Raw genomic sequence first — 27,269 nt, 5'->3', positions numbered from 1 at the left:
ACCGGATATGAAAAAATAGGGAAACAAAAATATGGAATTAGACTCACCGGTAATTCACTTTCCATCTAGTCCTCCATGACGGCCCACTTGGAGGATGCCCCTTGACCTCTGTAGGGACAGGGAGCAGAGAGGTTAAAAGCCTCCCACCCGCATCCTCCCGCCAGTGTCTACCAAATAACTACACCGGTGGAAGGTACAACAAAATTTTATTTTGTATGTTAAACATTCACATACATACAGAATAAGTCAGGGAGGGAATATATATAGGCCGTCATGGAGGACTAGATGGAAAGTGAATTACCGGTGAGTCTAATTCCATATTTCCAATACGTCCCCCATGACGGCCCACTTGGAGATCTACCAGATAAGTAGAAATTTTTAGGGTGGGATGACAGCTTGTAGAACTTTCCTGCCAAAGGAAAGATCTTGAGAACAAGGCAAATCCAGTCTGTAGTGTTTTATGAAGGTGGATGATGAGGCCCAGGTAGCGGCCTTGCAAATCTGCTCTAATGATGCACCTCTTTTTTCAGCCCAGGAAGTGGACATAGCCCTGGTGGAATGGGCTTTTAGGTCCGTTGGGGTCTCCTTCCCTTGTTGCGTATAACAGGTGGAGATAGCTAACTTTAGCCATCTTGCTATTGATGTTTTTGAGGCCTTTCTCCCTTTGTTTTTTCCCTGGAATTGAATAAACAAGTTATTGTCTAAACGCCAGGGCTCTGTAGCCTTTATATAAGCTAGTACAATTCTTCTTACGTCTAGAAGGTGCCACGAAGCTTCCCTACTAGTGGAGGGGTTTTCGCAAAAGGATGGTAGTGTGATTTCTTCAGCTCTGTGAAATCTGGATGTCACCTTGGGAATGAAGCCTGGATCTAAAGTAAGAATTATACGATCAGACAAAACTCGCATATAAGGCTCTTTGATTGAAATAGCCTGAATTTCACCCAATCTTCTAGCTGTAGTGACAGCAACAAGAAGGGTAGTTTTTAACGTTAAGTTCTTTATGTTGGCGCTATCCAGAGGTTCAAATGGTGGTCTGGAAAGTGCGTCTAGAACCAGTTTTAGGTCCCATGTAGGAACTCTCCTGAGAATCTGGGGTCTGATTCTGGAGGAGGCTAGGATAAACCTTTTGACCCACCTGTGCTCCGCCAGTGGACGATCGCAGAAGGCGCCAAGGGCCGAGACCTGGACCTTTAAGGTGCTAGTAGAAAGGCCCTGTTCCAGGCCTTTCTGTAGAAAGTCCAAAATCTGTAAGATATTGGGGTTAGATTGAGATGGAGGATTATCTCCACAAAATGTTACAAATTTTTTCCAAATTTTATGATAAATTGCGAACGTAACCTTCTTCCTACTTGCCTTAAGAGTTGTTACTACAGCCATTGAAAGACCCCGCGATGTCAGGAATTCGGACTCAGGATCCAAGCTGTTAGCTGAAGCCGTCCAGGGTCGGGATGTAGAATCGGTCCCTGGTGTAACAGGTCTCTCCGTGAGGGTAGTATCACTGGTTGCTGCTGGGTCAGGGATGTCAACAGAGGATACCAGTTCTTCTTTGGCCAATTTGGACAGATCAATATCACCCTTGCCTGGTCCGTAAGGATTTTTCTGAGGACCCTTGCCACTAAGGGACTAGGGGGAAAGGCATAGGAAAAAGGTTCGACCCATCGGTGGCTGAAAGCATCCAGTCGATCCTTCGGTGCTCCTGCCTCCAGAGTGTAGTATCGATGGCATACCGTATTCTTCTTTGTGGCGAAGAGATCGATTTGAGGAATTCCCCACAGACTTGTCAAATGGATGAAGACCTCTGGATTGATGCTCCATTCTCCATTGGGAGAAATTTGTTCCCTGCTGAGGTAGTCTGCCTCCTTGTTTAGAACTCCTCTCAGGTGAGTTGCGGAGAGGGAGAGCACGTTCTCCTCTGCCCAGGAGAAGATCGTATGTGTTAAGGTGGAAAGAGTTGTCGATCTTGTCCCCCCCTGTCTTCTTAAGACACCGCTGTGGTGTTGTCTGATAAAATGTGTACATGGTGGTTTTTCAGGAGAGGTGTATTTAGCCTTAGGGCTTCCCAGATGGCCCGTAGCTCTCGATAGTTTGATGGCTTCCGGGATTGGGAAGGCGTCCATAGACCTTGGGCGTAATGGGAAGGGAAGACCGCTCCCCAGCCCACACTGCTTGCGTCGGTCGCAATTGTGAGACGCGGAAGACAGTGCCAGTGGACCCCGTTCTCCAGGTTCTTTCTCTGTAACCACCACTGTAAACTTCTTTTTACTGAGGATGGGATGATGACCTTCTTGTCCAAACCTGAGGGTCTTCGATCCCAACTGCTCAGAATCCAATTCTGTAGGATGCGAGAATGATTTTGACTCCAGGCCACTGATGGGAGACAGGCTGTAAGGAGTCCCAAGATCTTCATGGCTCCTCGGATTGATATAGAAATCTTCATTCTGAAGGAGCGAACGTGTTGTCTCAGATCTTCCGCTTTCCCCTGAGGAAGAAAGGACATCAGATGAGTGGAATCTAACATTACACCAAGGAATTTCTTGAGGGTGGAGGGAGAAAGATCTGACTTTGGGGTGTTTATTAACCATCCCAACTCTGAAAGCTTGTGTATCGTAAGATCTCTTGCTATAATGAGATCTGGACTGTCTTTTCCCACAATCAGCAGGTCGTCTAAATAAGGGATGATAGATACTCCCTGAAGTCTCAGAAAAGCAACCACCTCCACCATGATCTTTGTAAACACTCTTGGAGCTGATGAAATCCCAAAGGGGAGAGCCCGAAACTGAAAGTGTAGGACAGAACCCTCTGGAGAGAGGACAGAAAATCTTAAGAATTTTTGAGATGATGGGTGAATTGGGACGTGATAATAGGCGTCTTGCAGATCTATTGTGCACATGCAGTAACCCGTGTAAATGATTTGGGTCGCAGATCTTACCGATTCCATGTGGAAACGTCTGTAAGTGATGAACTTGTTCAAGGCCTTTAAGTTTATTATCATCCGGTTTGACCCGTTTGGTTTTTTGACCAGGAAGAGGGGAGAATAGAAGCCCGTCTTTTCTTGATCTTGAGGGACCCGGGAGATCACTCCTGCGAGAATGAGAGATGAGACTTCCTGCCAGATGAGAGAATGGGTAGAGGAAGAGGTAGATAATAAGGGAGGCATAAATCTTGATGGTGGGGGGGTACTGAATTCTATCCTGTATCCCGAGTTGATAATATTCAGGACCCAAGGGTTTGAGGTAATACGAGACCATTGGTTGACAAACCCTAGAAGACGCCCCCCCACTCTGGCGTCACTGTCTCTTCCCTCCGGAGTTGTCAGGGGAATTTGAGAATAGAAACCCCCGACCTCTGCCGCCTTTAGGGTAACTCCAGCGACCCCGTTTACCTTTGCCCCGAAAGGTCTCCTTGGTGTTCCTGAAGGGACGAAATGAAGGTTTCTTGGAAGGTGCTTTGTTCTCCGGAAACCCCTTCTTCTTATCAGAGGCTCTTTCTAATATGGCGTCCAACTCTGGACCGAAGACGAAATCTCCAGCAAACGGGATGCTGCATAGCTTCGTTTTAGAACGAATGTCACCGCCCCATTGTTTTAACCACAAGGCTCTCCTTGTGGCATTTGTTAGAGCCCCTTCTTTGGCCGCAAAACGGACGCCTTCAGCTGAAGCATCAGCTAGAAAGGCAGTGGCAGATTTAAGAAGAGGAATACATCCTAACAAAGAAGCTCTAGGGGTGCCTTCTCTGATGTGGGATTCCAATTGGTTTAACCAGAAGAAGAGGGTTCTGGCAACTGAGGTAGCCGATAAATTTGACTTTAGGCTTGTCATGGATGTTTCCCAGGCCTTTTTAAGAAGGGCATCTGCCTTTCGGTCCATAGGGTCTTTGAGTTGCGCCGAGTCTTCAAACGGCAAGTCTGTTTTCTTGACAACCTTTGTCACCTGCACATCCATTTTAGGAACAGAGTCCCAAACTTTGGAGACTTCCTGATCAAAGACTAGACGTCGTCTAAACCCCTTGGAAGTTGTGATCTTCTTCTCTGGGTCCTTCCATTCTTCTGTAATTAACCCCAAAAGGGTATCGTTAACTGGGAAAACGCGTTGTTTTTTGGCTCTCAGTCCTCCAAACAATTCGTCCTCTCTAGATGTGCAGGGGACTTCCTCTTTGATGTCTAGAGTTTCGCGAATGGCCTTCAGTAGATTATCTAACTCATCCAACTGAAAGAGGTGACGTGGGTCAGTCTTTTGACCTACATCCTGGGAATCGATTTCTTCTGTGTCCACCAAGGAGTAGGAAGGGACTTCAGAATCATAATTTTCCTCCTCAGAGGAGGAGATGTCCGCTAATCTTGGTTTTTTTGGAGGGGGTTCCTTCTGTGTTGCCGAAGCCACTGAAGCCACTACTTTCTCCTCAATAAAGGATTTTAGTTCATCCATAAATGAAGTTTTTTCCTCTCGCATAAACTCTTCTATACAGGTTTTACAAATGGGCTTCTGGTAAGCCTCGGGCATAGTGCGAAAACACATATTGCATTTCTTAGCAGTGCTTCTGCTCTTAGCAGGTTTGCTAGCTTTTTCAGATTTTTCAGATCTGTCCTCTTTTCCTTTCCCCTTAGTCCCTTGATCCTTATCCTAAGGGAGAAAGGTAAGGAATAACTAACTTGGAGTTCTCCAGGAGGGTGGAGTAGGCCCAAGTCTGCCTCATCAGCCATGTCAAAGATGTCTGGGACGGCCAGGCCACCGAACGGTATATGCTCCAAAACAGACACCATTTCTCTGATAGAGCTAAATTTTATACCTTAACGGGGAGCCCATCCCCCTAGCTGGTGGCTCTGCTGCGCTCGTTCGCTCCGAGGCGCGTCTGACGTCACTTCCGGTCGCGGCCGGAAGTCGTCATCGGCCGCAAAGAACTCTTGGGAACGGAGCTTTCCGCGCGGCCTCGCGTAGGCCCCATTCGGCTGCTGGAGAGGCCGCTGTCCGGATCATCGAGGGACCAGGGAGGGAAGACCCGGCCGCGGACCCGATCCGGAGGGGAACTACGACCTGCAATAGGCCGGCGTAACCCCGGTAAGTTTTTCTCTAAAAAAGAACATGCGTCCCCCCCCCCCCCCCTAGGAGGAGAGGAGCCTCTCTGACCTATCCCCTGTAGGGACAGGAAGACACTGGCGGGAGGATGCGGGTGGGAGGCTTTTAACCTCTCTGCTCCCTGTCCCTACAGAGGTCAAGGGGCATCCTCCAAGTGGGCCGTCATGGGGGACGTATTGGAAATTATTGTATACAGACCATAGTATCCAATCCCTGACACGTGTTTCGCAGATCCTTGGCTTTTTATGCAAATTAAAAGAAACCATGAACATTCAATCTTCTTTGCCTAAGGTGGCTACATATTACCACCATCAGCCAGAAAATGTTTAAACAGTTATGAGTAACACACAAAAGCATGCATTCCTCTATAAAGTTTTTAATTCACACTATCACAAGTTTTTGATTCACACCTATGTTGCATTCTTAAAGGGAACCTACCACAACAAATCTACCTATAAGGATAGAACGGCTGGTAGGTGCATGTATAGGACGTGAGGATAGCCCTTTTTATCTTTTTAAAATCTTTATTGCCCTAATATCTAAATTTTCTAAAGAGGTGTCTGGGCTGTGGAGTAGCCGGACATGAGACTGCACGTCGCGGCTACTCCACGCCCCAGTAGCCTCTTTGTTCCTCCTACCCTGACATCTTTGGCACGCATCTCCTCACAGCTGCGCGCCCTCATCTGAGAAGCCGGGGTTGGATAGAACGCCGGCTTCTCAGAAGAGGGCGCACATCTACGTGGAGCTGCACGCTGAAGATGTCAGGGTAGGAGGATTATTTGTATATGTCAAAATGCATAGATAATCATCTTTTTATGCAATGGGGTGAACCAGATATGCCTACAGTAAGCCATGACCCAGGAAGAGGCAGAAAACATCAATTACAGAGCACTTACAAATCTCTAAGCAAATTGGGTCCCCATCTAATGCACTTGCAGACTGGTTTGTAGGACAATAAAAAGATGTAAATTCTTTAGGAACCTTTAGGCTCCATTCTCCTGGCGTTTGCAGGGTCACCAGAATATCTACTGGCACTAAAGACAATTTTCGGACCACACAACCAATTAGGGTGACAAAAAAACAGGTTAGTGTAGATAAATACAAACCTTTTTTAATGTATAAAATGCTGGATATTCAAGTATGGAGTAGCTACAGTAACAAAATGCAAACTGCCTGTGTGGAATTTTTGTTTGCTCTTACAGTTGCACCTTATCCATTTTTAACTTCCAAAATGCTCAAAGCGCAGAAATATCTTCTACTTCTATTCTTCTACTACCTACAGCTACTTATAAATAAACTGCAGATTCCCTACCAATACCAGAAGGTATTACTGTATAAACTGCATGTAGAGCATTTAAAATGATTAAATAAGTGCACAGAATTAGCAGAATTTCTGAATATCAATCCAACATTTACTGGATCTCCAACCATAAAAAAGGCTAAATCCTTTAGACAATATAGAAAAACCCTAACAAGAGGGTAAAAGAAGAGTTATGTAACATGAATGCAAACATCCTTCTAAGGCAGAGATGGCGAACCTTTTAAAGACTTAATTACCGTGAAGTGTCAACATGGCATTTTAAGCTGCAACCTATTGCTACCAGTTCTTCCACATCATTCAATCGTATCGGCCCCTGAGGCCACCAATACAGTTGAAGGAAGGAGGACATTGTATCTCATTGTAGCTTCTCTCCAGGGTCTTTCTGTGCAGGAAGAATGGTGGGTCCAGTAGGATGACTTCCAAAGATAATGCAGTTATGTCAACACCTGGGGCGATGGCCTGAGTGCCCACAGAAAGGGCTCTTAGTGCCACCTCTGGCACCCATGCCATAGGTTCGCCACCACTGTTCTAAGGTATACAAAAAAATGAGTACTAACCTGATGATCAATGACAAATGATCGGCCACAGCAAAAACCACCGATGGAAGCCAGAGCATTCTCCATATTTGCACTTATCAAGTCAATGTCATCAATCTACAGATAAAATAAAAAAATACATAAAAAGCAAGAACTACAGAAACAGCTATGATAAAACTACATATACATGACTGTGGCAGAACAGTCCCCTTGAATTGCCTCACACAGAATGGGACTTCTTTTGGGATGTGCTGTCCTGAAACTATAAGTGAATTGAGCGAAAATACTCAGAAATGTATCCCCTATCCTGTTGATGGGTGTGAATGAAATTAATGACAAAGCGCCTTTATTTCAATATTCAGTTATATGACCAGTTTTCGGAGACTTGGCCATGTTGTCAGTGCAAAGTCAAAAATGGAGTAAATATGGAAGGTTCCTTTACCAACTTGAGAACAAGTTTATTAGGTTGTTATTTCTCAGGATTTACCGCATAACTCTTCGCACATGTAGAGGGTGAGTGCAATTTAATGATAAAAATAGGGGCCATGAAATAAATATTCAGGATCACATACAGACAATAACAGATGCAGTGCCCGAGCAGGACTCAAGGACAAAGTAGAAAAAGCTGCCGTTTCAGCCCTCCTTGCAGGAAAGAAAAGTTAGTGACAATAGCGCTGGCCCGGAAGTTTTGTACTATACATAATAACACCATAAATCAGTTTTAATTGGCTAGGGATGAATGCAGGCCGCCTTGGACTGCAGATTTATAGAACTCCTTTCTGAAACATCATTACCTAACCACACATACCAAGGATTTATAACACGGGTTCATATGTTACATAATGACGGTTCTGTGTAAAGCTTCGAAAGAGCCAAAAAACTTTTAGCACCAGCTTTCATGGGCCTCTCCAGCATGCAAGTCTTATACTTGATAAGGTAAATGGACTGAAAAGTAATTTACTAGCCATAAAATTAATTTCAATTTCCTCTGCTGAAAGCAGAATGAAGCCCCATTGTGTATTCTGAAATACTTCTACCCTGTTCATGCTTTGAGCAATGCCACATCGCTGCCCACAACACTACAAAAGAGAACTACAAAGGGGCCATTTTATGCAATGCGCACGTGGTATGAAATATGCTGAGGTTATGGTTTAAGAGCAAGTCATGTCAAGCGAGTTTAATTGCTCTAATTTGTCACAATGTGCCGAGCCTCGACAAGAGAATGAAAGATAGAAGCAATACACATCACTCCTTTAAGCCTGGATTCACTATAAATTTTATTGTAACCCGTGTATAGGGCAAAGAATTATTATCAATATTTGGAATTTATCAATATAAGGGTGGCTCACATTAAGGACAGTTATTGCCTATTCAGTGCTATGAATGCTGGGATTCATGGCAATCTAGAGAACTGTCATCTGCAAGGGCCCATGTGAATGCAGTGGAGTACACAATGTTGACATGTGCACCACTGCACATATGAGGAACAGAAGCGCCTAAACACGTTCAGTCAGCTACCACTCCTGCCTCATCCACCTCCTGTGGCCTGGGATTAAATAATTATGTCCTTCTATTTCTAAACAAATGAAAATATAATAAAGGCGGGCTCAGAAAATGTAGATCTCTGCTTGAACATCGCTCAAAATTTATTTTAGTGTGGCCTTGCACACAATAATGCACAACGTAGAAGGTTGTCCTTACATTTATAAAATCTGTGACTTAAAATAAAGCACAATGGCACTAGAATTCAGACAAAGAATACTGTCCCATGAAATGTATAATATACAGCTTCCCCCCCCCCCCCGGTCAGAGATTTCTATATCATAATGTAGGACCTCAAATATTGATACATGGATTAAAACAAGTTACCCGTATATACTCGAGTATAAGCCGACCCAAGTATAGGCCGAGGCCCCTAATTTTACCACAAAAACCTGGTAAAAGCAGAGTTTGGGGTTTCAGCACATTTTTTTGTGCTAAAAAACTAGGCTTATACTCCAGTATATATGGTATATAAATTTAGCTTTTTAGGTACAAATATTGGCATAATGCTATTCAATAAACGATAAATACAAGCACATAATACTGTCAGGTAAAAAGAATATTCCATTTTTTCACCCTTGCAATATGCTAGCAAAGAGAACATAAAATCTATTCAGTTCTTACTTTTATTCCAAAGTGTTCAGTAACTCCACGTCCATGTTCTCCTAAAACTCCAAACGAGAGGCTTTCCTCCAGGAATATTCTTACTTTGTATTTGTATTTCAGCTCAACCTGCAATTTCCAAAGGCATCAAACGCTAAAGTTTTAACAAAACTGAAAGAAATATAAACACCAGATAAAAGAAAATGTGCATAAATTACAGGATGCAGTGAAACCATTTGGATAGACTCTGGGAGCTGGTTTATATTAAGGCACATAAAAAGTTTGGATCCAGCGATTATTTTTAAGCAGTAACCACATAAACGGCACACATTACTATGATTCTATTTAATAAATAGAAAAAAAAAGGGTCTGCCACATAATTCTTTTTTCTTGGTGGGTTAGAATAAGCAAAGACAACCCAAAAAAAAGAAACACTTGTCCCAATGACCCTTCACTGCCCTTGTTATGATGCTTCTTGGAGCACAGGTGATAACCCCCTGAGCCAGGAAATTCAGTCACAGCCGCTACCCACCCAAGCCAGTGAATAGCGGAGTGTTGAGAGCAACCAGAAATCACGATGTGGAGCGGTAAGGAGTCAGTGATGTAGATATCACTGTTTTTTTCCTTTTTAATACAATTCTGACTTTTTTTTTTAAATTGAAATAGTTTATTAGTCAGACAACCACTTTAGAGAACATACTAAAGGCAACTCTAGTTTGAAATAGCAATATAAGTAGCCTTTTAAAAACAAACAAAAAAAGGGCAAGGATAAAAGGTTCCATAGAAGAATTTATGGAAGACTGCTAAATGATGTTTTTTATTATACCGATTGGGATGTATATGAATTTACTTGGTACACCAATTTGGGCATCTTTGGAAGAAATCCAAGCCGAACCGCTAAACAGACCAAATTAATTTTGTTCTGCATGTGTGATAGAATCGCCACACATTTATAACCTTTAACCCAATGCAATGTTATTGCATATGTTTAAAGGTAAAATAAAAAATGTTAAAATTTCCATCTCAATGTCATATCTAAGGCCAGCTTTGGAAATAGAATACATTATTGCTGAAAATGTCACGTACCAGTTGTGGAAGAGGACAGATGTCACCAGTGTTCATGTACAATCCTTCAGCAACAATAAATCGTCTAGTCACTCTGGCTTTTCTTGGATTCTTTTGGAATTAAGCATACAAAACTATTACGATTTATATGAATTACACAGCACACAATGATTCATCTTTAACATGTTTGTTTTTCAAAAACTCAACAAGTTTTCCCTTTACACGGATTACTACAATTCCCATGCTGGGTTTTGCTCTCAGCCACAAATATTGTGAAGTTTTTATAATGATATACATCGCTGTGGCTATTCATCATGTGACACTCTTGGCAGAAGTCTGCAAAGTTTGTTAGAAAAAGCCAAGAAAGGGGGAGCAAAAAAAGTTCTAAATCAAAGTTTGTTACTTCTATTTATATTTTATTTTTTGTCAGTAAACCCTGACCCCCTTGGCACTGGCCCATACATAGGAATTCAACACATTAAACAAGCCCATTACCTATAAAATTTACAAGGCTGTGTGTGTGATCCCTTGCAGTGTATCGAGGTTATCATTACTAATTTCTTTTATTCTCCCGTTTTTTTATGCATAGTATAAATGACACTTCTTTATCTGTTAGATCTATCAGCAACCTTGGTGCTCTGAACGCATGAGCTCTGTACCTAGCGGGATAATTTACTTCTTTACTGGGGCTGTGTACATTAAATCCTCATGTTACATTTGTATGCAATTTGTTACACCACATTAAAAGAGACTGACCCGGAATCCAAAGAAGTTATTATTACTTCTACTTTTATTGGCCAGTTGAGGTTACTAGGCCTCATTTTTCTAGTGTTGTAAAGTAGTCAAATAATTATCATATATTGCCACAAGTGAGATTTACATGGATACATGATTTAGCTGAAAGACTTGCCATAAACTGACAACGGTAAAAGTGTGTAATATAGAGCTTTCCATAAAAGATAATTTTCCCCCGTGGAACAGCTCTGTAGTATTCTTGAGCAAAACAATCTCTTTAGAACAATTTTTTATTAACAACTTGCCAATACAAAGCCTATAGCGTTTATTCATGCAGGATTTCTGTTCATTTATTAGTACAAAATAAACCTGTGAAAAATGACAATTTACAGATGTTCTTTTTCCACATGGTGATATAACAAACGACTATATAATAGAGCAGACATTGTGATCCTAACAAATCACAAATTACATTAATAGGATACACTGTAAAGTATTATACAAGTGTCTAAAATTTTGGATTAAGTAATTATCTGGTATCTAGTATTAATTTTTCTTAATCCAAATAGTATATGTCCCGGCTTACTGGAAAGCTACGTAAGAGGCTGAGACAGGGGTAAAATATAGAATAAAATAATAATGCATCATGGCCCTTCTCCACCAAACAGTTCTAGTGACATGAGCTGCAATTTCCTCTATTTATGGTCCTGGCCTCGGCGACCATAAACAGTGACGTTCCACAGTAACTTCCCGCTTTATACTACCGTCTAGTGATATAAGGTGAAGTCTGAGGTTCCTGGTATGTTTTACCACTGCCTACAAAATCACTCTTTGAAAAGAATGTTGCACCAAATCAATAAAAAACATTATTCATGTTAATTATTGTCTATAAATGTTTTAATTATACAGCATTAGCTTCAAGCAGTAGCAGGCACAACGCATTGGTCGGGAGGACACCCTCAGCCTCTGTAAATGAAGAGAGACTGCAGTGACAGGCAGCACTGGGAGTGCACGGGAATGGGGAGAGGCAAGTATAATCTATGTATTATTTTTATTTTATATACCGTACATGAGCAAAACCTTTAAAAATATATATAAACGCAAGGCAAACAACACAGATAATTCAGACCTATTAAAAACCTTTGAGAATGCCATGGTTTGGGGAGGGGTAATGGTCTTCTCCATGATGCTGTACTGCCCTAGTTACTACAGATCAGTAAGGATATCTGCAACACTGCAGAGCAGTAGATGAGACAGAAAAGGACTCTGTCTCCTCCCCATCATGATGTCATCACAGGTCTTGTTCACCGCTTCAGCATAAGACAGTGATGGCGAACCTTTTAGAGGCCGAGTACCCAAACTGCAACCCAAAACCCTGCTTATTTATCAACCAAAAATTATAGTAGTAACTTATTGCTCTCCATGTTCAACATCTTTCAATCATTTTGGCCTCCTGAGGACAGCAACACAGTAGAAAGTTGGAAAATTTTCATCATTTTAGCTTCTTTCCAGTTTCCCTCTGTACACAGAGAATCATGAGGCCAGCAGGAGGTCCTCCAAAAATAATTCAACAGTGTCTAATTCTCCCTCTTCCTACAGTCCCAAGTAGCGAATATATGACCGAAAGCAGCGTCTTTTAAGTTGCTTGGAACTGCAGGAAGATTCTTTGAGTCCTGTCTGGTGTGCTGGGGCTATCGCCCGAGTGCCCACAAGAAGGGCTTTGAGTGCCGTCTCTGGCACCCGTGCCATAGGTTCGCCACCACTGGCATAGGAGATGGGTTTGGCTCTCATTCCTACTCTTCTATGGGATGCATTGTGTCTACTAATACAGTACACTGCTGAAGTGCCCTCTGGTGGGCAATAATGGCATATATTTAAAAAATGCTATAATTTATAATATTTCTTTTAATGTATAAAACAATAACAATCTGTAAATAATTAAACTATATTAGCAAAAAATCTGTGATGGTTCGGTGACACGTGTTGAAAAATGCCATCTTAAGCCAGAAATGGACAAAAGAAAGATATAGGAAATAAAGGGACGCCCAACACCATGAAAATGCTGTAGATTCCGCAGGTAGCATGTTATAGATCAGATTGGTATATTGTTTTGCAGAAAAATTTTTTTATCCTCTTAAATATCTACTATTTTCCTATCCATAGTCATGTAGGTGGCCCTAACTATGAATTGAATACCCTTTATGTCTGTAGGTGCATGCAGATATAGTTGTCAATGGTAAGACTTCCTTAGGCAGCGTACAATTTAGTCTTAAAATTAGAATTAAAAAAAGAAATATATATATATATATAATTCTCCTACATATGTCATTTGAGGAGTAGTTTGTATCGCAACATATTACAATGACAAATATTTTAACAGCTAACACATTGATTTTTAATATACAGGCAGTCCCCAGGTTATGTACAAGATAAGTTCTGTAGGTTTATTCTTAAGTTGAATTTGTCGGAACTGTATATTTTATAATTTTAACCCCAGACAATTTTTTTGGTCTCTGTGACAGTTGGATTTAAAAAATGTTGGATTGGCATAAGAACCAGGATTAACAATAAAGCTTAATTGCAGATATCTTTGGTAACGGTTATAGTTGTTTATTGTAGACTAGGGCTATAGTACAGTAAATTACCAACATCCAGAGGTCCGTTTGTAACTTGGGGTCGTCTGTAAGTTGGGCAAGTAGGGGACTGTCTGTATAATAAAGTTCATGTAGATCTGTGTAAAGTAGTTGGTCATTTCAATGGAGTTTTTACCTTTTGATCTTCTAGTTCTTGTTCCTTTAACAATCGCTCCAAGTCACTCATATCATTGTGTTTGAAGTACTTGATGTTGCTTCTTGATGCTTGCAGACCCTTCTGAATAGCAAAACATGCAGCTTCATCCCTGGGAACACAAAGTAAAAAACTATTAATATCCTTGAGGTAATTTGGCTGTACTACGCTTCTCCAGCTTTACGACAGTGTACCACCCCTGTGTCATTTCCATCAAGTCATTAATCTGGCCTCATATAATCCACCAGAGCTGCTATAAACAATACTAATGGTGATTCATGGTGATGTCAGAAACAGTATGTGGGTCAACCAAGTGCATGAGAAGAATTCATCTGAAAACACAAAGATCCATATTTGCACCTTGAACTTATACTCCTTCTATTCTAGTAAACCTTTATATTAAACTTATAGAATGTAAAGTTTTTTGGCAGAATAAGGCTCCCACTGGTTCACGTCTCTCTCTGCACTGGATCAGTATCAGTCTATATTAATATATTTGGAGGTTTAGGCTCTACGGATCTGCACACATGGTTTCAGTCATATATAAATAAAAATAATAACTCTGCCCCAAAGCAACACAGCTGCACTTGAGCAATAAAAGGCTATGCTACAGCGCAAGAAGTCATAAGACGACAACTGCAGTGCAGACATAGCACAATATATAACACCTTAAGTGGAGCAATTGTAATAGTGATCTCTAAAATAGCAAGAGCAGGCTGTAATGTATATGTTTATATATATAGTGGGTTGCAAAAGTATTCATATTCATCCTGTGAAGTGTAAATAATATAGGGTTTTTTGTTTTCTACATTTTTGACATTTATAGAACTGAAGAGTGTGGTGTGCATATGTGAACGGTAATTTGTAAGCTGAGGACCCAGTGGGACGTGCGATTTGCAACAAGGATATCCAGGACTTGATAAAAAACTGGAAATGTATTTGAGTTGTATAGACTACGCCTTTCAAGCATTTTGAAAGTTAGTGTGGCCACAGGATCGTCAGCTTTTTCCTAGACACACAGAGTGCATGCATCATTAGCCCCCGGTGGAGTCTGAGGGTAGGAGGGAGCAGTGACAGCACTGAGGGTAGGGACGCCTACATGTGCATAGAGTTATTATGCACCAAGAATAGCCACTCCAAGTGAGAGCATCAGCAAATTACCTAAAGACAGAAGTCAAATGATATTTGCACTTTGAGCGTTGTTCCTTCTAATTTTTAGCTACTCTCCTGTAGACAGTTATTTACACATCAAGCGACAGAGTCTCAATAGCTTTTAGGTCTGGACTGTGACCATTGCAACACATGAATATTATCTGATATAACACATTTCTTTGTAGCAATTTGGCTGTATTTGTAGGGTTGTTCTGCTACAAGGTGAAGGAATTCCTTATATTTAGTTCCTTCCATATCTGAACCACATGAAAGTCAGGGAAAACAGTTTAAAGGGACATGGCCACCAGATTTGCACCTACTTGCACCTAGGTAGGGTATTAAATGTTATTTCTGTGATTCCTTAATTTATGTAAAATCTCGCCCGTATATATATATAAAAAAAAATCTCCTCCAAAGTAGTGTGAAAATGAGCAGAGAAGACTTGTGTTTTCTCTTGGTGTTAAGTTTAGTTACTATAGACTCCAGGTCTATAGTAACTAGAAAAATTGTGTCATATTTAATCATCTTTCAGATTGCATCTAGCGATTACATCTATAAAAAAAAAAAAGTTGCTTTTATCTCCAGTTCTGTATCTCAGTACCATAAGCAAGTTTCTAGATACTACAGAACTGACAGAAAGATAGTGGAATCTGAAGTGACACTTCCCCTGCAGCCTCTAAACTTCTCAGGCAAAATATGACTTTCCTCCAAAGTCATCTGTCCATGAGCAGAGAAGACTTTTCATAGGTAACAGGCTGAATTTCACATAAAACAGGAAATTGTAGAAAAGATTTTCCATACCCTTCCTTGTGGGGGGAAGGGGGGGGGGGTGGTTTCAAATCTGGCATCAGTGACCTTTGCCCAAATTGCTCCTTCTTGACCTGATATATGTGGCCTTCAACTGACAAAGGCAACGCAGCACACGGTTTGAATTTATGTTCTTGGTTCTGCAGGTCCTGGAGACGAGTACAGTTGGCAGCAATTACGTTTTGCAAGCATTTAGATAGATCTGGACCACACAAACAGCACGTGAATTCAGTAACTTAAAATCTAATACCTCCATGTGGCGCCAAAGGGTAAAGCAGATTTATTTAGCTCCATAGCTTCTATTGTGCTTTTTTTTTTTATCTTTTTCATTGATTCATGCAACCTACCTGTGCAAAAAGTATGGCCCTAGAAGTATATACTGTTAGTCAAGTGAGTGGTTACCTTTTATTTTTATACAGTACATGGAGGAAAAGCAAGGAGAATGAAAGGTTACCAGCCGTTTGAGTAGCATATTGGGCAATATATTTTTTTTAGATTGGATGGACAGAATTAGGTCATATGTGGTATGTCATGCAGCATTTTCTGAACACAGATTATACCGCACAGTACACACAGTATATACAAGTATATATTACTTATAGTTAACAAATTTGGAGTCTTTGTAATAAAATTCTATGATTAATGCCTCTTTCATTCTCTATTTTACTACCGAATACATTAAAAATAAAAATAAGTATGACTTCACTTGGATTGTCTGAGAGTAAACTGATGAGGAACCCAGAAGCCGCTGAATGATTCTTTAAGATGCATTAACTGTTGTGAGAGAAATAGTGATCTCTCAAAATGATTTAGGAAGAAGGAGAAAGTGTATTGAGTTACAAAGTGAAAATGCAGGTTCGTGCTCTTAGTCAGATCACCCAGTGATACCTTTATTCAATGTTTTCTCTACTTGAAGCATCACTACCAGAGCAGTAAGGCATCCTGAAAGCTCATTCAGGACAAATGTAACAATACTAAAATGTCACATAGCAGAAAAAAGGGTGTCCATCAGCATTCACTATTCAGATCCTGATATCTACAGCGATTCCTATGACTTCTGACTTATTTTGCAAATATTTAAGCAAGAAATAACAAATTGTTATGGCCCATGGAACAAACTAACAATGTTCACAAAACTGAGGCCATCAACAGTGAAGTGTTCACATTACTGCCAGGTAATGTTAACTCCTTGACGATTGCCTTATGGCTATATACTTTGTATTTGCATATGTCACGTGCAGAAAGGATGTTTATAAACGGCATGACAGTGGCCAAATTCAAATTCCTATATCTCTTGAACCCTGGTACCTAGATCTGCAGGAAACACTTAACTACAAATGCATAGCATGCATGTATTTCTGCAATTCTGCAAACTTGGGAAAAGGTTGATGAAATGATGCTGTAAATATCTATAACATATTTTGGTAAAAGGTTATTCAATTTTACTACATATTAAAAAAACGTTAAAAACGTAAAAACGACAAGCTTATTTTTTTCACATTTGTAGTCATTTATCGGCCAATTTTATAAAGAAAAATATATGTAACACAAAACTATCCTATCAAGTCTCAAATATTACAAAAAAATAAATCAAAGTAAAAGTTGTATTTATATGTAAAGCTTTTCCAGAAACATTGCCATTTAAAGAAGTGCATAACAGAAATGCAAGAATTTACCTGAACATTCTAGTACCAATGACCCTCAGTCATGAAGGGGTTAAAGAAACTATTAAGAAGCTCTGAAATTATTCAGATGCACCACAAAGGCAAATATGAAATCAACATACTAAGGCTATTGTAACCTGTCATCATATAATAATGAACCTTCCTGAGAAACATATGCCAGTATATATTTCATAAATATTTGTAACAATATCTTACTTTTTTATATAGAAGGTATAAAAAGAATACAAATTGTACTTACACAAACACAATGTCTCCACGTTTAGAGTAAGCAGGAATAGCACTTGCAATGGTGGCAAATCCATAGGAATAAATGATAGCCTCTTCCGTCCTCATAAACTTGGCTAGCCTTTCTTCTAGTTCCAAATGTACATCTGCAAAAAAAAGGTTGTAAAGGGTTAGTGTGGTCAGTCGCTTCTTCCACAGAACAATATGGCAAACACCTGTGGATCTACCTAAAAAGCAAACTGGACTAGAAATGTCAAAATCTCCATGTTCTCTCCCTCTCATAGAACATATTACACAGAAAACTGTGCAATCTGCTACCCCATCTGCAGTGACAAAATATTCCTCGATGACACACATGGCCAGGCTACCATGTTCAACTCGGAGATTGCCGAGTATGGTGCTAGCCAATCTCTGTCAGCTCCATAAAGATGAACGGGGCAGCTTGCACATTTATGACCGGCACATTCACTGACGTGTGCTTGCCCATCCGTAGCCTGGGTGAGCACGCGTCAGTGTGCTGGCAGGTGGGATGAGCACTGCTCTCCCCTCTCCATAGAAAATGGCACAGATGTTCTTACAGCCAAAGACAGAGCATGCTCTATCTTTTGCCACTGACGGTAGAGTACGGTGAGCACAAAGTGCCGGGCACCATAGGCATCTATGGGAACGTGTATTTAGCTGCACTTTGTCCAACACTTTTGTAAAATGTGCACCTAAAGGGACGTGGTAGTGCTTAGTCGGAGTTTGTGCCACAATTATTACGATTAAGATTAGCCTGCAACTGTGTGCACATGCTTAAAAGTGACCAGATTTAGTAAAATTGTGCATCACTACTGGCACAAAGTACACACAAGTGAGGCAAACTGCACTAAGGCAGATTGCACCAGTTTTCATATATAGGGCCAATAGCTTCAGTACGAGTGGGTGGATATTCAGAAGACTTCTCCAAACTGACACACTGCTTCTCTGTGTAGAATCCACAAGGAAATTGACCAAACATATTATTTTCTTAGATGATTCTATTCTCCCACAATGATTTTTTCCACTGTATATCAGATTGTTGGGAGTGCAACAACCAGCACCCCCACAGACTACCTTTTTCCAAAAAACTGAAAACAAAGGAAGCAGACAGCTCCGATCCCCGTGTAGTGGCTGAACCCAATAACAGCAGCTTAGCTAACATTTAAATAAATTGTACCTGGTCAGGTCACTACACGCAGAACTGAGCTGCTTCCTGTCTCATTCTATTTATCAGCTGCTAAGGAAATCTGTCATCGGTGGGGTGCTAGGCGTTGCAGTATTGATGACCTAACCCTAGAATATCTTTTTAATAGTTGTAGTCCCAGACAATCCCTTTCCGATGATATTAAATGCAGAATATATTGATTATTTCAAAAAACTACTGATCCATGACTCCCCATTAATCACTAAAAAAAGTATGTAATATGAGATCCTACATTTTCTATAAATAGAAAAAACATAACAATGTAGTCAAGTCGCAATTTTTATAAAATGTATAACTTATTAAAACTCGGTTATTTTCACCATAGAGAAGAGTGGGAAAATACTGCCCTCTACCAGTCAACTAAAGAATGACTGGGAAGTGCAACAAGTAATATTGAAACAAAGGGAACTGTTGCCGTGGGTAAAATAAAAAAATAGTAATTGCTATTGCTGTGCTTTTAAGAGACTTTTAAACCCTCCCCCCATGTACGAAAAAACTTGACATATACACATTATGGCAATATCAATGGAGATATTTTCCATGGTGTGAAAAAGAAAACTCTTTTTCCAGTGTCTACGTCTAAAATATTGATGGACTAGGCTAGGCCATTATTCAGAATGATGAAGGCCCAGCGTCAAGCACCTCCAATATACTCTAAATAGACTGGCACTAGAAAACTTGCTGGAAACTATGGACCACAAAGATTATCAGTCCCCTTTTCACCAAGATATCTATATGGGATGAGGACGCTGCAACTTCATGGGCCCTTATGCTTTAGGATGGCCATGGGGCCCATAGCTATGTAAAGCACTACCATAAATGGGCAGGGCAGACATGTGTCACCATGCAAAGATGTTCATTCAGGAGTTATCACAGCGATGGCTGCCAGCAAAGCTGCCGGCAGCCTCAAAAAGATAGCGGCGCCGCCATCTTGCCTGGGATTGCCGCTCCCGTGACGTCATCGGGGAGCGGTGATCCGTCTCCATGGTAGCCTCGGGTCTTCCGAAGACCCGAGGCTATTTCGTTTTAACCCCTTCATTACAATGTGCTGACAGCACATTGTAATGAATAAGGAGGAAAATCCCCATTTGCTGCCATGCTGTAGTATGGCAGTATATGATAGGATCGATCAGACAACCTAGGGTTAAAGTACCCTAGGGAGTCTGAAAAATAGTAAAAAGAAAAATTTTAAAAAGTTCAAAAAAAAAATTATAATAAAAAAAACCTAAAAATTCAAATCACCCCCCTTTCCCTAGAACTGACATAAATATAAACAGTAAAAATCATAAACACATTAGTTATCGACGCGTCCAAAAATGCTCGATCTATCAAGATATATTAAAGTTTTTTCAATGCGTTTAACCCCGTAACGGAAAATAGCGCCCAAAGTCGAAAATGGCACTTTTTTGCCATTTTGAAAAATATTTAAAAAAAAATCTATAAAAAGTGATCAAGAGGTCGTACAGTCCTAAAAATTATATCATTGAAAATATTATCAAATTTTGCAAAAAATGACACCACCCACAGCTCCGTACACCAAAGTATAAAAAAGTTATTAGCGCCAGAAGTTGGCAAAATCAAAAAAATAATTTGTGTACAGAAGGTTTTAATTTTTGTAAATGTATGAAAACATTATAAAACCTATACAAATTTGGTATCTTCTTAACCGTACCAACCCAAAGAATAAAGTAGACATGTCATTTGGGGCGCTCAGTGAAAGACGTAATATCCAAGCCCACAAGAAAATGGCGCAAATGCGCTTTTTCAACATTTTCACTACATTTGGAATTTTTTTCCCGCTTCCGAGTACATGGCATGGAATATTTAATACCATCACTATGAAGTGTGTTACACAGAAAACAAGCCGTCACACAGCTCTTTACGTGTAAAAATAAAAAAAGTTATAGATGGTTGAAGGTGGAGAGTGAAAAATGGACATGAAAAAACAGGAAAGGGGCCCGGTCCTTAACCGGTTAAACTAACCAGATACAAGCAGTCCCCTGTTGCATATTAGATAGAGTTCCTTTAAGAACAAATGTAAATCACTTCACCAGAATGTTTGGTTTGTAAACCAAGCACACTTACATACAGGCATGTTTCCCCTCTGTCAGGATCTGCTCTTCTTTTAGCTTTTTAAGCCAGTATTTATGAAAAAAAGGTTTAAAAGTGTCGATAAACCCACACCTTGTTAATCTAAGCACACTGTTGGTACACAGCATCTCATAACACAGAGGAATCATGAAGTGTTTGATTAGAGAGTCCCCACCCGCACTGCTGAATTTTACTCAACCATCACTGAGTGACAGCAATAAAACTGAGTAAAATTGTAAAGTAGAGTCAAAAATGATTTTTATTGTGTAAATATCACAAGGGGATTCAAATTTGAGAACTTTCACGTTAAAACCACCTCTAAGTCAGAGACTGCCTGTACTTGTATTTACTTGATACCATTTTTTTTCCATTTTTAATAAAATGTGCCTTATATACTCGAGTATAAGCCTAGTTTTTCAACACAAAAAAAAGGTGCTGAAACCCCAAACTCGGCTTATACTCGAGTAAAAAAATATAGGTTTTACCGGGTTTTTGTGGTAAAATTAGGGGGCCCTGCTTATACTTGGGTCGGCTTATACTCGAGTATATACGGTATACATTTATGTGATTCAATCTTTACAGTTTTCTGTGTTCCCTCTAATTGCATGTTCCAACTGTAAATACCATAAGTAATCCCTGTCTCTCAAGGGATATAACTCCTTTTAAAAGAAGGGACCACTTTACTACAATTCAATACCTGCAATTAAAAAGAAAATCCCTGGAAATTAATTATTATTCATAAGGGAAGTTTCTTTTAAAATACCATTAATGTACATGATACTTTTAACAGCTATCCAGCTTTTAATAACTGCCACCTTTACTGAGCCATTACACAGCCGCTTACAACCTATCCCACTCTCTGGCACCTCGAAAACAGACTGTGACCGACCTCCTCTCCTATTCCCTTGATTGTGACCGACTCCCTTACCCTTCTTAATGGGTAATCTACTTACCAAATGTACCATAAAAGCCTCTGGGGCCACATGTTCCAACACCATACTTTTTAAGAGATGCCAATGCTGCACTCTGCAAGATATATGAAAATGAAGAACAACTAATAACAAGTATCAATTAAAAACTAAAAGATTGAAATACATCTTTTGTTGAAACTGTATCTCAAATATTGTAGGAAAAACAGAGGAGATTCATTCATCTTGCTAATCAATCATAATAGAGAACATCTATATATGAGATTCTGCATAATATGAACCATAGAATTATTTTGGTCACCTACATAAACAATAACGTTCATTCAATCTTAGGCTAAGTTCACATCAGCGTTATTTACCCACGGCAGTACGCAATATTTGTTCAGTTATAAGTGATCAGAACATGACATTGGCAGCCTCCTTACGTAACTCTATGAGAGAATGAGAGATTGGCACCAACCTTAACCCTATCATTATCAAGCAGGCCAAGAAAATTGAAGGATGAAAAATTGATACATTCCTTGCCATTGACTACAATCTTGTGGCTGGGAGGGCTGCAACACAAAAAATAAATATATTAACAGATCACAATTGGTAATCTGGGCAAGGTTCAAACAGAAACAATGAAATTAGAATGAAAATAATTAGAAAAAAAAATTCCTACCAAAATATAAAATAATGAGAAACTGCTAATTATTATTACTTAGTAAAGTACTTTATCTTAAAGGAAATATTTATTACTTCATAGATTTTAGAGACATTTTATATATTTAAACCATATTTAGTATATCTTGAAATGTGATCATTTTTACCATTTTCTACAGTTAGCCACTAGAGAGAACATTAGTTGTGTATGGGTCACCAGAATTCTTAATATAAGTGTGAGTTAAAGGAAACCTACCATGAGGAATCTACCATCAGAAGTAGATCTGATGGTAGATTCCTCCTGCCTGCCTCTGCCCTAATCTGTAATTTAATAATCCTGGAAACAAGCCTAACTCTATTTTAGTAATATGTAAATTAAAAATGCAGAGGCTACTGCGGCTTGTACAAGCCTTAGCTCCCCGTGCCCGGCCAGGCTAGTACACGCCCCAGTAGCCTCTTCAGCTTATTAACATATTACTAAAATAAAATTTTTAACAAGTTAGGTTAGGTTCCTGGATTATTAAATTACAGATTAGGGAAGAGGCTTCTGATTCCTCATGGTTTCCTCATGGTTTCCTTTAGTTCTTATCATTATATAGTTAAAAGGGCCACTTAGAGATAGCATGTGGCTGCTAGACTCTTTGTTCCAAATTTAATACTTCTCCCCCACTGTGCTCAAAATACATACGAAAAAGTGACTTACCCTGAAACAATGTTATAATTTAGAGCCGGATGATCTTTAGAGACGGGAGGGACTAAGGGTTCAGGGTGCCACTCATCAATTAATTCTTCCTTCTCCTGTAGAAACGAAAGACAAAGATGTGAGGAGCTGATGCTGACACAGGGACACTGTAGTCCCTTATGACATGATGCAGTTTGTTGACAAGGAGCCAGGTATACTTATATATTTTTAAAAGTGAACAGAACCAGTAATGTTAATTATAAAACACATTTGGAATTTGTAAAAAAAGGTTATGGGAACCTGTCATTAGGTGAAAATGTGAATTTCTAATGACAAGTTCCCAATAAAGATAGAATGAAACTTAATAATGCTATACAGCAGTCACTTTATTTACATCACAAACATAGGGGGTCATTTAACAAGGCTTGCTTCATGAATCTGGCTTTGCACAGCATCGCACTAGTAGTAGTTCTGTGTTAACGCCAGTATAGTGAAGTGGCAGGAATAGTCTGCTGTGATTTTTGAGCAATGAAAAGTTGAAAAAACCCTCTATGCAACTTTTATATGCCAAAAAAGCCCAGCAAAACAAATGATAAATCCCCCCCCCCCCACACTATTTCTGATGTACAGGCCAGGAATTCTGACCATTTCCCCAACTATGCACTCGATACATTTGCAGCCATTGATATATTTATAAGCTGTGCAATGATCTTTAATACCTTTTCTGTAAGGTCAGATCGTTCCTGTAGCTTGTAAGTCTTGGAAAATATAAGTCGGATAATCCACAGGATAAGAATCCCTTCCAGTATCAAGTGATAAGCAGGTGCCTAAAAAAATAAAAGAAGCAATTAAATGTTAATAAAATATGGAGTTAATGTATAGCTTATGTTAAAGTATATAGGTTTTCCAAGAGCTGTTTTTAGCAACTCTGAGTCACTACATAGAAAGAATATACATGTTCTTGGAAACACTAGTGAATGTTTATGATTATACATGATTAGACATACAGCAACAACACAAATTAAGTCTGATCACAACTTGGATGGTTCATCCAAAACCACTTTAACATGTACATTTAGTTTCAAAAACTTTTGCCATGGGACGAAGTTATTTGTTCCTTTGGTTGAGATCAGATCTACTTGACTTCCCTTTTATTACAATCTCAGTTGGTCTCAGCACCCAATTAAAAGAAACCTACCGTAAGGATTCTACCTATTAAGGTACATCTGATGGTAGTTTCCCCCATAACGCCCTAAGCCCTAAACTAATCCTTCAATTTTTCCTAACCTGATCTAAACTTTACCCAGCAGAAGCAGAAGATACTCCATGTTCCAGTAGCCTACCCTCTCCCACCACCTGATACAGCAGGAGCTAGCGCACAAGCGGTATTCACGTCAGCGGAAATGTCTCTTGCTCGGTGCCGGCAACTGCATGTATATCGTGGCTGCCGCCACTAAAGACATCGGTGGGCTATATCATGGCGGGTAACCCAGTGTTGGCACAGGGTAGACAGGCACATGTTATAGCTAAAATCTAAACCTGGTCTGACCTTGCATAGATTTCATTCTGGCAAACAAGTGCCGTGATAGAATTACTAAAAGTCCAGAGCTCTCGGTGTTTTGTGTGCCAGGATTATTAAGACTTCCACAATAATTGGGAAGACATTGCGCTTTTGGGATCACTAATAGACAAGAAGTAAAAGGACAACCACACTCACAGGATAAACTTGCCATGTATGCAATGTGCAGTGAGAGAAAGGAAAGATTTCCAGAGATGGAAGTTGTTCCAGAAATCAATAATTGTTCACAGACATCTTCACAGCATAACTGGAGCCAAGAAGATCAATTAATACAACGTTATCTTCTTTTATACCGAGAACTGACAAACTAATCATGCGATGGCTTTCTAATTCAACTGTGCGGCCATGTAATGCTATATCTCCTGTGCAGCAGGCTTCTACTCTTCCTCAACTGTGTGTTCATGTCAAAGTTCATATGGTAAAGGTGCTGCCTGTGCTTTAACCCCTTGAAGGCACAGCCGTTTTTAGCTTTTGTGTTTCAGAAACTCATAAATTTTTTTATGTTTTCCAGTACAGATCTGTGTGAGGACCCATTTTCTGTAGCAGATACCAGGAGACATGAAAAGAACATAGGAGAGCAACCACTACATCCTCCATTGAGTGCCAGAACCCTGCTAAATGACCTCCAACAGGTCACTAATACAGGTGCCTGCTCAAACTGTCAAGAAAAGACTTCGTGTCATGTGACTGCAGATAATAAATTACGTTTCCATTTGAGGAGGGGATAGCTAAATATAAAAACATTTATCGTATAAGTTATCTACCCTAATACGGACACTTACTGCCCCTAGAAGCCGCAGGTCATGTCATCTAGCGCCAGGCGCTGTCAGTTCTACCTGTTATGTCCTGTATTCTGCGGCCATCATAAAGGGGAAGGTTTACCAGGTAAGTGCAAGAGGGGTGACCCTTATATATGTGTATATTGTATATCAGATATCAATGTGCAGTGCGTTCCTCTGGGGTAACCTAGGCCTTACATGGCACAGTGTAAGGAACCTCTTGGATGGGAACCATTATGTCCGTGCTCACTCCAGTCTCTTGAGCTCATTGCTGCTCTGTACAAGGCACCAGCTCCATACAGTCACCTGACACGGAAGTTACTGTGAAGAAGTTACCAGCGCCCCAGCCGCGTGCAGCATGCCGGGACACAGGCTTCCACCCCTCTGGGTGCGCCAGCACTCACCTCGTAAAACGCCTGCACCATCTCCACCAACACCCACTGCTGACTCGCCGCCATGATCCCGGGAGGTCGAAGCGGTAGCGTAGCTACAAGAAGCCGGGCGCTTCCTGGACTGCAAGTGACAGAGGTCGGTAGGCGGGGCTTGGAGAGAAGCTTCGCGATCATTGGTGGTTACTAAGTGATGTCATCAGTCGGAAGAACCTAGGAGAGAAGCCGGGACGCGTAACCAAATAGGGCGGGGTCTCAGTGGCTCTACCCAATACTCAATGCTGGCAGATGGGAGGGGGAGGCGGAAGTAGCGTACATTAGCGTTGGGTGTGTTGTTGCTGTGGAGACGTTGCGGATGTGAGCGCCTATTGGATGTCACATTCTGGCGGTTTTCTAGGATTCACAGCATAGGTCATGTGAGGAGCTATGCACGGCTGTCTCCGGTGCCGCTATGCTTCTGTATTTTTATTTTCATTATTCCGTTAGGAGAGAAACATTGGTGAACCAGAAGCGCACATGAGAAGTTTAACCTTTTAAAGAAGACCAGTTGTCCTTAGTTGTCGAACCTTTTTTTTTTTAAACCTTTATTTTTATTCTGTGGTAAAATTGTGAACGCACATGTTTAACCTGTCCAAGTGGTTGTAGTCCAAGTGGTTTAGAAATCAACAGATGGCACACAGCAGTAAAAAGACCCCCAAAAACTTCGAGCCATGATCCGTCATCCGCACACCCATAAGGCTGCTGTCACATGGTGCGTTTGTGGACCTTTTAAATAGACTGAAAACGCATGCATTTTGTATGTTTACCATGTGTTTGGCTGATTTGAATCTGCTGCCCAGGCTTCTAGAATTGAAGAAAAACAGATTCAGACCAGCCAAACGCATGGTAAACATACAAAACGCATGCGTTCTCAGTCCTTTTAAAAATGGTCTAAGAATGCACCCTAAGGGTGCGGTCACACAAAGCAATTGCAAGCGTCGCACCATAACACCCCTTGTGTGGCTTCAGGGACCCGGCCTTTCATCAGGACATTGGAACCCCCATCAGGGTGAGGGGCTGCGCAGTCCTGAATAATGCCTGACCTGTTGCTCCCTTTAGAAGTATCGAAGTGCCAGAAACATCCAAAATCCTGTAATGGGCTGGACAGACAGGGGATGAGACTTCTTTCATCGTATTTATATATGTAGTGTCGGTGCTGACCCTTACCTCTGTATCGATATGATACAAGGAGCCCTGTCCCCTGCCGTCTGGTCAACCCGTGACACTGGATTTTGCACTTTTTGTGATCACGGACTGTGTGAAACTGCCCTTAGACAGTGAAGGCGTGTGCTAAAAGTTGGCTCATAGTCCATGCTTGTAGCTCAATTTGGAGCACAGGGATAGTGTAGTACTACATGAAATCACTGAATACAGTACAGCC

General features: G+C 40.5%; 2 protein-coding genes across 2 annotated transcripts in view; both read right to left on the bottom strand.

Moving 5' to 3' along the window:
• Nucleotides 1-26,186, bottom strand: part of SPTLC1 (serine palmitoyltransferase long chain base subunit 1) — a 32,155-nt gene extending 5,969 nt beyond the window's left edge. Inside the window, exons 1-10 of the mRNA XM_072150757.1 lie at nucleotides 25,865-26,186; nucleotides 23,822-23,929; nucleotides 23,124-23,218; nucleotides 22,236-22,329; nucleotides 21,800-21,872; nucleotides 17,544-17,676; nucleotides 13,644-13,773; nucleotides 10,161-10,250; nucleotides 9,096-9,203; nucleotides 6,951-7,046 (exon numbers count right to left, since the gene is read on the bottom strand). Coding sequence (XP_072006858.1) covers nucleotides 6,951-7,046; nucleotides 9,096-9,203; nucleotides 10,161-10,250; nucleotides 13,644-13,773; nucleotides 17,544-17,676; nucleotides 21,800-21,872; nucleotides 22,236-22,329; nucleotides 23,124-23,218; nucleotides 23,822-23,929; nucleotides 25,865-26,026 — 1,089 coding nt within the window. The 5' untranslated portion in view covers nucleotides 26,027-26,186. The remainder of the gene's footprint in view (nucleotides 1-6,950; nucleotides 7,047-9,095; nucleotides 9,204-10,160; nucleotides 10,251-13,643; nucleotides 13,774-17,543; nucleotides 17,677-21,799; nucleotides 21,873-22,235; nucleotides 22,330-23,123; nucleotides 23,219-23,821; nucleotides 23,930-25,864) is intronic.
• On the bottom strand, nucleotides 1,388-3,248 carry LOC140129686 (uncharacterized). The gene is made up of 2 exons (XM_072150756.1): nucleotides 2,930-3,248; nucleotides 1,388-2,479 (listed from the first exon to the last, which is right to left on the bottom strand). The coding sequence occupies exons 1-2, from the start codon at nucleotides 3,246-3,248 to the stop codon at nucleotides 1,395-1,397; spliced, it is 1,404 nt and encodes a 467-aa protein (XP_072006857.1). The 3' UTR covers nucleotides 1,388-1,394.
• Nucleotides 26,187-27,269: the final 1,083 nt, after the last annotated feature.

This window comes from Engystomops pustulosus, chromosome 1 (assembly GCF_040894005.1).
Source record: "Engystomops pustulosus chromosome 1, aEngPut4.maternal, whole genome shotgun sequence".
Classification (NCBI taxonomy): domain Eukaryota; kingdom Metazoa; phylum Chordata; class Amphibia; order Anura; family Leptodactylidae; genus Engystomops; species Engystomops pustulosus.
Note: the sequence above shows the minus strand (reverse complement) of the source record. Positions and strands in the feature narration are given on the sequence as shown.

Bases quoted from the DNA above. Each gene is read 5' to 3' on its own strand.
- LOC140129686 (XM_072150756.1), bottom strand. From the start codon at position 3,248: ATGGTCTCGTATTACCTCAAACCCTTGGGTCCTGAATATTATCAACTC. The intron at 2,480-2,929 runs GTAAGATCTGCG...TTTCTTCCTCAG, and splicing joins GACGTTTCCACATGGAATCG to GGGAAAGCGGAAGATCTGAG.